A 14,732-nucleotide genomic window follows, 5' to 3' on the forward strand; every position below is an offset into this window, starting at 1 on the left:
AACATTACCTGTAACAACGGCATCGTTCTCTACCTTGATGATAGATTGTATGCTCACCAAAACAGATTTTCCAACACTTAGAGAAGACTTTCCTGACTCAGACGAACTGATCAGCCCAGTGCTACATACTTTAAAGCAGTCCTCACTCCCAAGAGAATGTCACAGGTTGACACCTCAAGGTGGTAAGTCTGGTGGCAGTTACAAACACAAACCCTGGGTTCAGTCCCCAGCCCTAACACTAGTGACCATGAGCAGATTTTATCTCTTCATGCCTCAGTTTCCTCTTCGGTAAAATGGAAACTAATAATAATACTGTCAAATAATAAGAAATATATATATTGGTCTCTACCCCTGGTTTCTGCTAATATTTGGTCTTTGAGCTCAGTTCCTGACATGGAGATCCTAAACACTTTGTCATTTCCTGACTGAAAGTAGTATCTGACAGAGCTCCTAAATCCCTTGGAGTTTCCTGGGTGATAAGAGCATCTTTTTTTTTTTTTTTAATGTAATTTATTGTCAAATTGGCTAACATACAGTCTGTAAAGTGTGCTCTTGGTTTTTGGGGTACATTCCCGTGGTTCATCACTTACATACAACACCCAGTGCTTATCCCAACAAGTGCCCTCCTCAATGCCCATCACCCATTTTCCCCTCATCCCCACCCTCCCCCCCATCCACCCTCAGTTTGTTCCCTGTATTTAAGAGTCTCTTACGGTTTGTCAATAGGAGCATCTTTTGATCTAATGAGGTGACTCTTGATGGGCCCCGAATGAGAGCTGGTCACCAGAAAGACCAAACCATAATTAGAAGTTTGAAACTTTCAGTCTAACCTCCCCACACAATCCTCTGAAGAGAGAAGATGTGCTGGAAAATGAGTTAATAATCGATCATGCCTGCATGATGAAGCCTCATAAAGTATGGGTTTCAGAGAGCTTCCAGGCTGGTGAACATATCCACATTCCAGGAGGATGATGCACCCCAAGCCCACAGGTACAGAAGCTCCTGTGCCGGGGACCCTCCCAGGCCCCACTCTATATACCTCCTCATCAGACAGTTCATCCATATCCTGTATTATATGCTTCACAATCAACCATTACATGTAAGTACTTCCCTGAGTTCTGTGTAATTGCAGGCAAGTTCCTGAATTCAAGGATGGGTCATGGGAACCTCACTTTATAGCCAGTCATTCAGAGGCACAGGTGATAACCTGACACTTGTGATTGGCCTCTGAAGTGAGGGCAGCGTCATGGGACTGAGCCCATAACCTGTAGGACTGACTACCGGAGGTAGATAGTGCCAGAACGGGATGGAATTGTAGGGCCTCCAGCTGGTGTCACAGAATCAGCTGGTGTGGAAAAACCCGACACATCTGGTGTCAGAAGTATCGTGAGCAGGAGAGCAAAGAACACCGTGTGCTTCCTGGACAAGTACCTACTCCAGAAGGTTACTGCGAGGAGTCAAACAGTTAACATAAATAAAAGTGCCAGACGCATCCCTGCAAACATGGCTCAAGCTATATAAATGTTTGCCAATGTAATTTGAAATAGGATGATAGTAAAGACAGTGAAACAAATGTTTCCAAATGGAGTTAAACAGGATAAGCTAAGCGATGACCTTGTTACAAGGCAGGAATGGTTTTAGGGAAGTTAACAGACAAAGAGGGGCACTTTTATCTAAGCACACCCTTGTTTTGAGTGGTCCCCCAACAGCTCTTGGGTCTTTGACGTGTGTCTGGCACGGGCTCTGATTGAGCCCCTCCAAGTAGACGCATAAAGAGGAACTGCATTCTTAAAGCCACTGCAGAGAGGACTGCTGGGGGCGCACTCAGAAGGCTCAGCGCTACCTTTTATCAGGGATTCCATTTTTCCTCTATAAAGAGTCACCGTGCCCAACAGGGGAGGTGTGGAAACTCCATAAACTGTAGCTTTGTACAGAGGGAAGGTCTTTCTGTTGGGACTATTGCTCCTTTCCAATGGCTCAGAATTCTGCCCACCTGGAGTCCTTCAAAGATCCTTTCTCAGCAAAGTCCGGAAATCCAGGCTGGACTGGCCCCCAAAACGTGCCTCTTCCAGAGCATGCTTGCAAGGGATGGCCATGTGACCTGTGTCCATCCCCCCCCCCCCCCCCCCCGCCAACTTCCTGTTTCTTTCCCATGGAAATAGGAAGGAACAGCAACAGGGCACCTCTCTCAATGAAGGGTTAGGGGTTCCGGCATCGGTTGGCTCTTAACAAGACAGCTGTGGGCTACCATCAAAGACCAGGATTAGGCATCTGGATACACAGTTTCGGTTCAACTACTTATCCAACTGTGTGACCTCAGACATAACACTCATTACACTTTCTGTTCCTCAGTTTCCTCAACCCTGAATGGGAAGAATATGCCAGTTCTTTCCCTACCTCCATCCACTTCAGGTTGGCATGGTCCAACAGGGAAGGGCATTCTCAACAAGTCGAGCCCTATGTAAATACCGTTAATTGTTATGGTCATGTGGCAGTCTGTAAGATCTACCCTTTCCTTCCTTAGCTTCCTTCTGATTTCCTTTTTAACGTGGAACAAACGTGCATTGAGCTAGGCCTGAGTTTTGCATCAGAGCTGGCTGCAAAAAGTCTGCAGCTCCTGTGCTGCCAAGATCAAGGCCAAGGCCCCTGCAGAAGTCCTGGGGCCCCGACTCCTCTTGAGGACTCTTTTTCCAGAGCGTCTAGGTTCTGCCCACATCAGACCTACTTCTCCGCAGCCCCAGGCACGGTGCCTGCAGCACTCCCAGAGGGCTGAGACCTTGTGGCACGGAGATAAAATCACCTTCAGGATATTCCCAGAATCCAACCCCATCCCAACACCTGCCCACTGCCATCATGGTCCAAGCCACCATCGCGTCTCACCTGGCTATGCAGAAGCATCCTAACTGGACTCCCTGCTTTCTCCCTGGCCCTTTCAGTCTGTTCTGAGCACAGCAGCCACAGGGGCCTTTAAAAATGACAATCAGAGCATATTACTAGTCTGCTCAAGCCCTTGGATCCCCATCTCACAGAGTGAAAGGTACACCCCTTGCAGCAGCCTGCAAAGCCCTTCCCTGGCAATTCTCAGCCTGGGCTGTATACTGGAATCACATGAAAATTCTAAGCAATACAGATAGAGTGTCACTTCTGGAAACTCTTTAACTGGTCTAGGGTGTGGCCCTGGCATCAAGATTATTTATTTATTTATTTATTTAGTTAGTTAGTTAGTTAGTTATTTTAACGTTTACTTATTATTGAGAGTCAGAGAGAGAGACAGAGCATGAGCATGGGAGGGATAGAGAGAGGGGGAGACACAGATTCCGAAGCAGGCTCCAGGCTCTGAGCTGTCAGCACAGAGCCCGATGCAGGGCTCAAACTCACAAACTACAAGATCATGACCTGAGCCGAAGTCAGATGCTTAACCAAAACTGAGCCACCCAGGTGCCCCATCAAGATTATTTAAAGCTCCCTATGAGTTGAATGTGTAGCCAAGTTTGAGAACCACTAACCTACTTGATCTGCTTCCTGTTGCCCCTCTGCCCTCATCTCCAACTACTGCCTTCATGCTTGCTCTGGTCCAGCCACATGGGCCTCTTTTTTCTTTTTCAAACATGCCAAGCACACTTCTCCTACCTCAGGACCTTTGCACTTGCTCTACCTAGAAAGTTTTTGCCCAGGTATCCGCATGGCTTGCTTCCTCATCTCTTCTGGATGTTTGCTCACATGTCACCTTGTTAGTGAAGTCTTTCTCTCCACCTCACTAAAAACTCAACACCTCCTTCTATTCCAGGAAATCTCTATCTCTGTCTTCAACTTTCTATTTCTTCATGACATTTGCTACCATATAACATGGTACATATTTTACTTTAAAAAAATTTTATTTTATTTTATTGTATTTTATTTTATTTGAGAGAGAGAGAGAGAGAATGAACAAACAGGGGAGAGGGGCAGAGGTAGAGACTCTCAAGTAGGATCCATGCTGGGGCTCAATCCCACAACCATGAAATCATGACCTGAGCCAAAATCAAGACTTGGATGCTCAACCCATAGAGCCACCCAGGCACCCCTGTTTTATTATGTGTCCCTGCCCATCTAGAAATGCAAGCTCTGTGAGGGCAAGGATTCCTGTCTGTTTTGTTCACTGCACTATCTCTGGGCCTAGACTATGCTGATACATAAGAAGTCCTCAGTAACCATCCTTTATGTGAATATATACTCTTCTAGCCCCTTGTAGATCCTCAGCTGCTCTTTCAGCCCTAGAACCCAATCAGGTTCTCCTTGGGCCAGGGAAAAACCATACTCAATTATACAGTACACAGTAGGTGCTCAATAAATGTCTGTGAAACTGAACTGAACTTTCCTCCCTAGAAAAACACAGCCTCCAAACCCAGCAGCAAGATCTTTCCTAAAAACCCCAGATACAAGCTCACTGTGGTTTGCAACTTTAAAAAAATTTTAAAAATAAGGAGAAAGAGGGGAAAAGAAGGCATGGGGGGGGGGGGGAAGCTCACAAAAGTTAATGAGATTTTCTCAGCTGTGGTACGTGCCCACACTTTTAATAATTAGGAGTAATAAAAACTCTAACTGAACCTTAAAGGAACATCTTCTGTGACAAAGAGAGAAGTCAAGACAGACTTCTGTGTCGGGCATAATGACTTGTTAGCCCTGGAAGATGGATAGACTTAAAAATAGTAATTTATAGGAAAAAAATAATTGTTCATAAAAATGCAACTAATTGGGTTAAAATGACTTATTAACAAGAATACTGGATGATTCTAAAGCCCATAGGGAGTAAATTAGGTTATTAATCCTCAGCGCCTCATGAAAGAAGCTTCCCCTGCTTAGCAGATGGAGAAACTGAGGCTGAGGGAGGGGGAGAGTGAGTTGCCAATGGAGGCTGAGGGCACAGACCCTGCGGGAGAGGGACCCAGGAGCCCCAAGGCCCTGTCCTGACTCTATCCCCAGCACTGTGGTGACCCCGTCTCCCCACAGGCAGGTCAAAAAGGGCCCAGCCGCTGACTCTGCTCACCCACTGGGTCTGAGGTCAGGCAGAGGCCGGTCGAGGGGCAGACGGTCACTGAGGTAGGCGTTGTAGCCGTAGTACTGGAACTGCTTCAGGGCCATGCGCCGGCCTTCAGGGCTGAGCTCCTGGCCCCAGTGTGCAAACAGAGAGGAGTCTGTGAAGGGCTCAGCCTCTGCCTCCTCGGGCTTGGCGGGAACCTCTGGAGAAAGAAGGGACAAGGAGACAGTGGGTCAGAGTGTACCCCTGCAAATGCCATGACAACCCCTTTCCCTTCCTCACCATCACCTTGCATACAACAATCTTATCCCCATATTTGGGAGCTGTGGGGAGGACGGACTGCAATCTTCATGCTTCCCCAAACTCAGTTATCCACCCATTCATCCATTCATTCATCCAACAACCACTAGGCACAAGGGATACAGAAATACATCCTACAGGGTCTACCGAGAAGCTGAGGGATGTGATCCAGATGCCCCATGGCTTCAAGTCAGAACTCCCTCCTTTCCAGTCGGCCTCCCCACCAGAGATTCTAGCCTTAGCCCTCAAAATGGGTTTCCACTTCTCTTACCCAAGATTACACCCCCACTCCCTGCCGGTCCTGGGCTGGCCCCACACCCAGGCCCTCCAGCTGAGGTTCTGCTCCCCTTTCCAGCTCTTGCCAGCCCACCTCCCTGTCCGCTGTCTGGTCTGATATGAGTTGCCTGGCCCCACCAAGCGCCATTCACATGGCTCCAAGGACCTCCAGCCAGACTGCCTCCTGCTGCGTCCAGCCTGTGCCTACCAAATAGGGAATCACTGGCACAGAGGACAGCCCAAAAAATCCCCAGTCACCCATGCATTGTTGGCACTGCTCATTGGACCCCTGGTAGACTTTGTAGGGGCAGCCCCCACACTAGGATAAGGAGAGCTCATGGTTTCCCTGGAACTTTCTAAGAAAATGAAGAGGACATTATTACCTATAAGAGCAGAAGCTTTGGATTCACACAGATATGGATTCAAAGAAATTCCCGCTGCACCATTCACTGGCTACATGGCCTCAAGCAAACACTCAATGTCTCTGTACCTCGACTGCCCCATTTGTAATGCAGGCATACTAGTATCTACCCATGTCCGCCCCCACAGGATCTGAGAGGATTACATACAATAATGTATATACAGCACTTCGGCTAGCATATGTCTCAGAAAAAGTACACAATAATTGGTAACCAGTGTAACACATAGCAAGGGGAGCCTGGCAGGGCATTTAAATCTTTCTTTTATGGGGGCAAAAGGTAGGTCTTTCCACGACATAGGCTGGTGGGTCAAGACTTGGGAATTTATTCTAAGGGTCATTTAGTCAAGGTCAGATATCAGAGCAATTGGACAGAGATGCCAAGCCCACTGGACGATGCCCTCCGTGTTCATAAACATGATATAAGTGAGAGATGGCGCTGGGAGTCTGGAAACGAGACAGAGACCAGAAGGAAGCAGAAGTAGGTTGGGGACAGAAGAGGCAGGCTTGGGATACTTACTAATGATCCCTCAGCCATCCAGGCAGGCTTGGGACTTTTGCCAATGTCCCCTCAGCCATCTGTATGAAGCCAGTAGGTGTATGAAACACCTATGTCGGATAACTTAAAGGCACAGGCTGGGCACAGGTGAAGGTCTAAGAATGCAGAGTCTTCGAGGTTGAGGAGCTCAGAGCTGCAGACCACAGTTCTTACTATCACTGCCTCTTGGGGGGAACGCGCAGACATACCCCAAACCAGAGGTACATGAATCTCCTGGGATAACCATCATGGCTAGTCCCCACTGAGTGCTTTCCATGAGTCAGGCTCTGCTGTGAACGTTTTTGCCACATCAACGCATTGCACCCTGCGTGGTGGGAACTATTATTGTTTCGACTTCACAGGTAATGAAAGTGAGGCCTGGGGAGGATGAGAAACTTGCCCTGATTCACTCACAAGGAGGCGAAGTAGTGGAGGGTCAATCCCGAGAAGTCTGTCTCTCCAGGCGGTGGTCCTAACTGCTACACCATACCCCTTCTACGTGGCAATGGGCCGGGACACACATGCGTTCCAAAGACAAACGTGGCACGCCAATTTTCCTTCAAGACATGGAAGGAAACTCAGGTACCCAAAGCAGATTAGGATCTAATAAGGAGTAAAATACGAACTGCGTGTGCATTTCTGTGACAGGGCAAGCATTCTTAGTACTTGTGGTGGCCACTGCAAGTTCCATGCCAGAACTCAGGGCCCACTTGCTCTCCCCTACGAGGCATAAGTGAAGGGAAGCACAGGGTTTACATGATCGATCGTCAAGGTCCTCGCCATCCCTAAAAAGATGTAAGACTCGTTCGTGTGGAATGTTGGGGTAGTAAAAACCTAAATCAGTGAGCCAACTGAATCATATGATATTTAAAAGAAATGGAGTTTTACTGCTCTCACATACCTAAATGGATATTACCAAGTAAAATGAGATCAGTTAATGAAAAAATTATGATTCACAATTAGACCTGCATTGCATAAAAATGTATTATAAACATATTAAAGTCCTCGGTTCCACCACACGCCCCTGTCTTTTTGCTCGGCATGGGTATAAACCACAACGAACTGGAGAGCAGTGGGTCTCGAATGATAAGCCGGGGGGGACAGCAGCAGCAAGAAGTCCTCTTCGTTGAATTCCTGCCCAGAGCCAAGCACCGTGCTGGTCCATGTCTTTACCCAAGGTGATCTCTGTCTTGCTCATGGGTGTGCCCTCCACGAGGGCAGGCTGACATCTGTCTTATTCCCTGCTGCACCCCCAGCATGGTACACAGCTCTTGCGAGGGGCTCAATATACCATTTTAAAATAAGTTAGTTGAGGTGCCTGAGTGGCTCAGTCGGTTAAGCAACTGACTCTTAGTTTCAGCTAGGGTCATGATCTCATGGTTTGTGAGTTCAAGCCTTGCATCGGGCTCTGAGCTGACAGTGCAGAGTCTGCTTGGGAGTCTCTCCGCCTACCCCCACCCCCTCGCCCCACCCCCTGCCCTTCCACCACTCTCTCTCAAAATATAAATAAATGAAACTTTTTAAATATTTTTTTTAACGTTTATTTATTTTTGAGACAGAGAGAAACAGAGCATGAATGGGGGAGGGTCAGAGAGAGGGAGACACAGAATCTGAAACAGGCTCCAGGCTCTGAGCTGTCAGCACAGAGCCTGACACGGGGCTTGAACTCACGGACCGTGAGATCATGGCCTGAGCCGAAGTCGGCTGCTTAACCGACTGAGCCACCCAGGTGCCCCAAAACTTTTTAAAAGATAGAATAAGTTTGTTGAACAGTAGCCTGTAGGGTTAGTTATTCGTTCGACATGAGGAAACCAAAGATGAAAAGGTGAAATGACCAATCCAAGGTCATCCAGTTGGTCAGGGGCATTGAAGAAGGTCTGGCTCCCTCCAAACCTCACTTTCTTCCCTCTATATCACGAATGACAAACTACAGTCTGAGGGCCAAAGCTGACCCACCACCTATTCTGTAAATAATGCTTTGTTGGAACACAGTCTCATCCATGTGCTTACATATTATCTACGGCTGCTTTAGAGCTACAAGGGCAGAGTTGAGTACATGCAACAGAGCCCATGTGGCCTAAAAAGTCGAAAATTCTCAACTATCTTGTCCCTCGAGAAAATGTGTGCTCTACATCTTATACCAGACATCCAAAGACTGGTTAAGGGTACTGGTTGCTGGGTGGCTCAGTCGGTTGAATGTCTGACTCTTGATTTCAGCTCAGGTCATGATCCCAGGATCGTAGGATCGAGCCTCTAAAAATTGGGCTCCATGCTGAGTGTGGAGCCCATTTAAGATTCTCTCTTTCTCTCTCTCTCTCTCTGTCTTTCTCTCTGTTTCTCTGTCTCCCCCCCCCCCACCACCTGTCTCCCCCACTTATGCCCACTCTCACTCTCAAATTAAAAAAAAAAAAGAGTAGTGTCAGAATCCTGGGGACACTCCAGATCTACCATTTACCAGCTAGACTAGCTTACCTGCACCTTAGTTTCCTCATCCAGAAAGTGTCATTGATCATAACAGTGACCTTTTCATAGGACACGTGTGCATACTCAATGAGATGTTCCATGTAAGGAGCTTAGCACAGTGCCTGGCACATGATAAATGTTAGTTCCATAAAGGTTAGCTAGTAAGGAACCACAAAGCCCCATGGCCCCACTAGGGTGCTTTTCTGACAACACCTCTTGAGTTCAGATGGGGGAGATAAATGGCCCTGCCCTGAGGTCCCCAGCTCTGAAAGATGTAGTTACTGTCTAGGCCCCAGATGAAGCGTTTCCATGTCCACTGACAAGTGGCCTGCCCTTAACTGGTCCTAGACTCAACTCCTTTATCTCTCCAGTAAGAAAACAGTCCTACATGGTCCTCAGAAAAGGAGGACCATCTTTGACATGGTGTTGTGACGGGCAAGGAGGCTTCAGGGAGGTGCCCAGGCTAGGACCAGGGTCCAGGGGCATCTGGATACATCTGGTGATGGGCCAGACCAAGGGCTGTCTGTCAGCCCAGAATGCTCCTCTTAGGAGCAGACTTGGGCTATACTGGAGTATAACATTTCCTACTGGGGTCTAGACCTCCTTGGGCACACCTGACCAACTGAGGGGTGACTCAGAAGAAGTATATATCCAGACAGCTGAGAGCTCCCCAAGGGGAGCTCATTCAAGGCGGAGACTCAGTGGGGCACAGTGAACTCAGCCTGATGGCAGAGCCAGAGTTTAGAGGGTTCTGAGTACAGCACAAACTCTGTAATCCCAGTTCATTCCTGGCCCAGTGCTGGTGCTTGTCTGGGTCCTAGGGAGAGGGGGCTGACAGGAAACACATAGGCCATTTCCTCAGACAGCCACCCATAGGACCCGATAGGCACCTGTGTAACTCAGAGGCAGGGAGACATTCTCCCACCTTCCTGCACTATGAGCTCTGTGACATGGGCAGGAGGGGAGCCCCCTACAGGGCGTGAGCAGACCCACAGGCTGGGGGAAACACTACCATGCTATACGCCCTCTCTGCGCGCAGTACCCTCCAATGGCCAACTATCTCCTCGGCATGAAAGACTGAGTCCCAACTAACACTAACAAGGCCCTACAAGGCTCCCTGGGATCAAAACCTGAGAGCCTCCAGAGCTCACCCCCTACCACTGCTCCCCTGTCTTCTCTAGTCCAGCCACACCAGCCCCTCGGCCCCTCGCAAGACTCACTCAGCATATCTCACCTCAGGGCCTTTGCTCTTGCACTTCCTTCTATACCCTTATGACTAACCCCCCCTCACTTCCTTTCCGTCTTTACTCAGAAGTCATTTTCTCAGCAAAGCCTTTTCTAAACATTCAATCTCAGTGTTTCCTCCACACCCACTACAGGACTTTTTCTATTTGTCTTACTAGTTGTTTGTCTTTCCTGACTCAAATGTGAGCTCCACGAAGTCAGGGACTTGCTCTGAGGAGCCCCCAGTGCTTAGAACAGTGCCTGTTCTAACAGGCGCTCAATGAATATCAGGAAAATGAATGAATGGGGCAGTAGCAATAGGTCAGAAGAGGAGTCAGTAAGCCCCCTATCCACCAGGGACTCCCCAAATCCTCAGAGGGGATTGAAAGGGGACTGGAGTCTTGTGTCAGCACGCAGGAGTGTGACACCAGTAAAGGGCAAGCAAATTCTACTTGCGTGCAGTTAACTTCCTACCTAGCTCACTTATGCAAAGCCATTTGAGATTATGCTCTTAGAAGCCTCTTGGGGAGTTCCAAGGAATGTGGTCATTGGTAGACAGCCCTCACCCCTGTCCCAGGACTCTGGTAAATCTCTTATATCAGGGAATTACCTGACATCTCTCCCAAGCATCCACAACAGGACCGTGCACAGAGGACTTGCCCCCAAAAACATGGGGAGTAGAGAAATAAGGAAGGAGGGAGGGAAAGCTGTGTCGGTTTCTTGCCTCTTCCTCTTTCTGCTCTCACCTGGAAGAGCTCAGAATTGGAAAGACCACATGAAGACTCCAAAGTCACAGAAACCCTGGTGCAGAGGACAATGAGGTGGTAAGACCGAGTCTTCAGGAAACTAACCTAAGATGCCTTCGGGGAGTGTCTGACCCAAACCGCAAGAGCTTCAGAGAGCCTGAGCGTCAAGTCAGGTGTCCCCAACCTTCCCCAAAGTTCCTGTAGACGTGTGGCTGTCAGCCTTCCTCCTGACCTCATCCCTGGCTCAGTCTCTAAGGTGCTTGCTACAGAAATCCCTGCCACCAAACTCAAGGTCACTAATCCCTGCACCTTTTGAAGAGAAAAGGCACATTTGATGGGTCTGTGTAAAGCATGACATTTTTGACACTGAGGAAAAGGGCTGACTTACTCCTCCTTGACATCTCTTAGAGGAACCTGCCTTTCCCTTTGTAGGCCACCCTCCCCCCCACCTTGGGGCCCAGGGAACAACCAATCCTGCTCATTCCAAGAATGCTCTCCTTGGCCAGCATCTGGGAACTGCTGTCAGTCAGCTTGATCCCGAGGGGATAAAGGCTGCACCTCTTTCATTGCCAGGCCTTGGGAGTCACTGTCAGCTCTGCCCTAGAGGGAGTTAACTCTTCTTATCAGATAATCAACAAATATCCAAGCAAGTTTATGCTACGCCAGGCCTATTGCTGGGCATTGGAAATATAAAGACTTCTCAGACTTGGTGCCTATCCCCATGCAGCAGCCAGTCTAGGGAAAAGCCAGACGTATAGAGAATGTGATCAGTGCTCAGCCACTGGGTCACTGAAGACGGAAGGGGGTTGTGCAAGGAAGGCTTCCTAGAGGAGGCAATGCTTGAATTAGACATGAAGAACAAGTGAGATTCACAAGCTCTCTCTGGGGAAGGGAACCCCAAGGGCAGGACCAACAGGAACAAGGATGTAGAAGTGGGAGAGAGCACAGTGTGGGGCTCAGGGCCTCTGGACAGATGGCTACCCACAGCTGAAACTGGAGAAGAAGAACCCAAGCTGCTGGGGGCCTCAGTAGGCCTGGGACAGCAGGATGTATGGAAGAACCATAAAGGAAACTGCAAGTCTTAAAGGCCAGGATTGGCCATACATAACATTTGGAAATAGCTTATAAACCTACAAGCATGTATGCCAAAGCCCAACATACTAACCATCACCAGAGGTACTGTGCCGAGGGGCAAAGTGCATTATGTGAGGTCTAATGAAGAGGGAAACCACATGCCAATCTAGGGTGTCTACTGCAAACCGTTTGCCCCTGTACACCTTACCCCAGTTCCACTGTCCTGCCCCTGCCAGGTGGTGAGGCCAGGCCATCACAGAGGCTGTGTGATATAGGGCCTACCCTCCCCATCATAGATAAGAGGAAACTGCAGCCCAGAGACGTATCCCTAAACTACCTCCATGTTGGGAGCGAGACACAATGGCTTGAAGATTGTAGAAACTTCAGGCCCCGGGAGACTTTCAGTTGGTCTGCTCGGGTCCACTGCAGCATTAAACTACTGAAATACTTCCACAGAGCTGGTAAAAAGCTGCTGCCCAGAGTCCCTCCAGGTGGCCTTGCTACCCCTGCCGCCCTGGCTCTTTTCTTGGAATGTTTCAGGTCTCTCCACCAGCCAGCAACCACAGGTGTATGCCTGGTCTGGCCAGCAGTCCCAGGACCTTGCTCCACACTGTGGCCAGCATTCATGCAAAATGGCTAGTGCCTGTGCCCTAGCTGGTTGAGTATGTTTTGACTATCACTTGCTCCAAACCCTTCCTAGGGGGCCCCTGTGAATATGAATTATGGGTTTCCAGAGACCTTTCACTCAGCTCATCTGTTTCTCCATGTGAATGCCCAGTTCTCGCTGTGCATGACCTGTTTTCCAGAAAGTTCTACCAGTGATCACCTGGGGCATCGGGAAATGCCACCTTATGGTCTCAGATATGCCCCATGTGCAGCCCACTAATGAGAACGGAGAATTACAGATACATGTCCTGACAGCCTCTATGCTAATTCACAGAGACAAGAGGGAAGTGGGGCAGGAAAGCAGCTTGCGAGGCTTTGAGCAATTAAAGCAAAAGCCGCAGCTCTGAGGGTCGTGCACGGGTGTACCCGCCAGGCACGAGGGCACATCTGGAGGCTCTGCCAAGGCTCTCGTGGCTCGTGCAGCCCCTGATGCTGGAAACAGGAAGGATACCTGAGCGAGAGTGGCTGCTTCCGTGAGCAGCCCAAACGAGGGCCTGCCCCACTGCTTTTGCTCCGCACAATGGAGCGGCAAGAAAATGGGTTTGGGCATGAAATAAACATTGTAATGCTGCCCAGCCCATCCGATTCTGACTGCCTGTCCTCTCCAGGCCCCCATTCCTGGCCACCCCCATCTTCTGAAGCGGAGCCATTTAGCTGCCTCCTGCTGTGCACGTTAGTGAGGGGCCGCTAGCAATTTGGAGAAGCTGCAGGAGAGGCTCTGGCCCAGACGTCCCCCTGAGCAGGAACCCAAGACCATCTTGGCTCTCGGATTTTCGGATGAATCCTAAACTAGCAATCGAAGGGGACACACTGCACAGTTTCCACTGGAGGCCAAAGTGGTTTGGGGCTCCCACCTCAGGACTGGGCGGCAGTACAGGTCAAGCTCTGCCGAGCAGACAGAGAGAGGCACCCGGGACTCAGCTCCCATCACTTAGCACCCCTGGCCCATGGCCCATGTTCAGCCATGTGCTCTTTGGAAGGGGCAGCTTTGCTTCTGGTGCCTCAGTTTGGGCACCTCTAGGAAAGCAGGGGAGCCTTCTTGTTTCTTGTGGGTTTACTCACTTTAGTATACATTCATTCCTATTTCAGGCCGAGTTCAGAAGGCTTTGAGGGTGTGTAAGGAGGGGGCCTTTGCTTCTGCGCAGCCAGTCCTATAGCCACTGCTATTTCTGTTTCCGCCCTCAAGGCCAGGCTCAAAGCCAAAGCTTGGGGTGTTTGGTGATACGATCCAGAATGCAGTGATGAGGAGGCAGCGGGAAGTGGGACAGACAGGCAAGCCCGGGTCCCAGGTGACTGCCTGCGGTGGGCACCAGAACCTGTGTATAAGGTCTCTCCAGGGGACAGACCCAGATGGACCTGTCTCCTGGTCCTCCTCCCGGTATGTTCTGGGGCCCCCTTCTCCCCAGTCCTGGGGCTGTTATTCACTCTCTCGGACAAGACCGTCAGCCTGGCCCCTCGAGCCCCATCCCCTTCTCCTGTGAAATGGGGACAGCCTGTCAAGCTGCTATGTAGAATCACAGTGAAGTCAGCTTTTGGAAGCATGAAGGCTAAGCATTAAATAATGGAGGGGGCATTGCTCACTATCCCAGATAAGAATTCTCAAAGGATATTTCCTTTTCTTCCACTCCATTGACTCATTTTTTTCACATCTTTACTGGGGGGTAATTTATAGAACACAAAATTCACCCACCTCAAATGTACAATTCAATGATTTTTAGAAAGATTTTCTTTTACTCTTGAGATGCGTTGCTGCATGTTTTATTTGGGGCTAAAAAGAAAAGGGCAACTGGATATCCAGAAATGTGCACTTCCCTTGTCGGCTTTCAGGAAACTCCTGCCTGCTGGCTTCCCGCTGGTGAGAAGTCACCATTATTCCTACTAACGAGCCTCGTGCTTGGGCCTCGCCAGAGCAGCTCAGGCTGTTTCCATCAAGGCCCGCCATCCGGGTACTACTGCTGAGGTCGGATTCGCTTCACCACACAGGGAGGGATTTAACCCTGACACCCTGTG

The 14,732-nt window shown here is 49.4% G+C and overlaps 1 protein-coding gene across 1 annotated transcript in view; it reads right to left on the reverse strand.

The window, feature by feature from the left end:
* GALNT18 (polypeptide N-acetylgalactosaminyltransferase 18) overlaps positions 1-14,732 on the reverse strand; it is a 351,210-nt gene that overhangs the window by 171,431 nt on the left and 165,047 nt on the right. The window contains exon 2 of the mRNA XM_042904615.1: positions 5,027-5,219. Coding sequence (XP_042760549.1) covers positions 5,027-5,219 — 193 coding nt within the window. The remainder of the gene's footprint in view (positions 1-5,026; positions 5,220-14,732) is intronic.

This window comes from Panthera leo, chromosome D1, assembly GCF_018350215.1.
Source record: "Panthera leo isolate Ple1 chromosome D1, P.leo_Ple1_pat1.1, whole genome shotgun sequence".
NCBI classification, from domain to species: Eukaryota; Metazoa; Chordata; class Mammalia; order Carnivora; family Felidae; genus Panthera; species Panthera leo.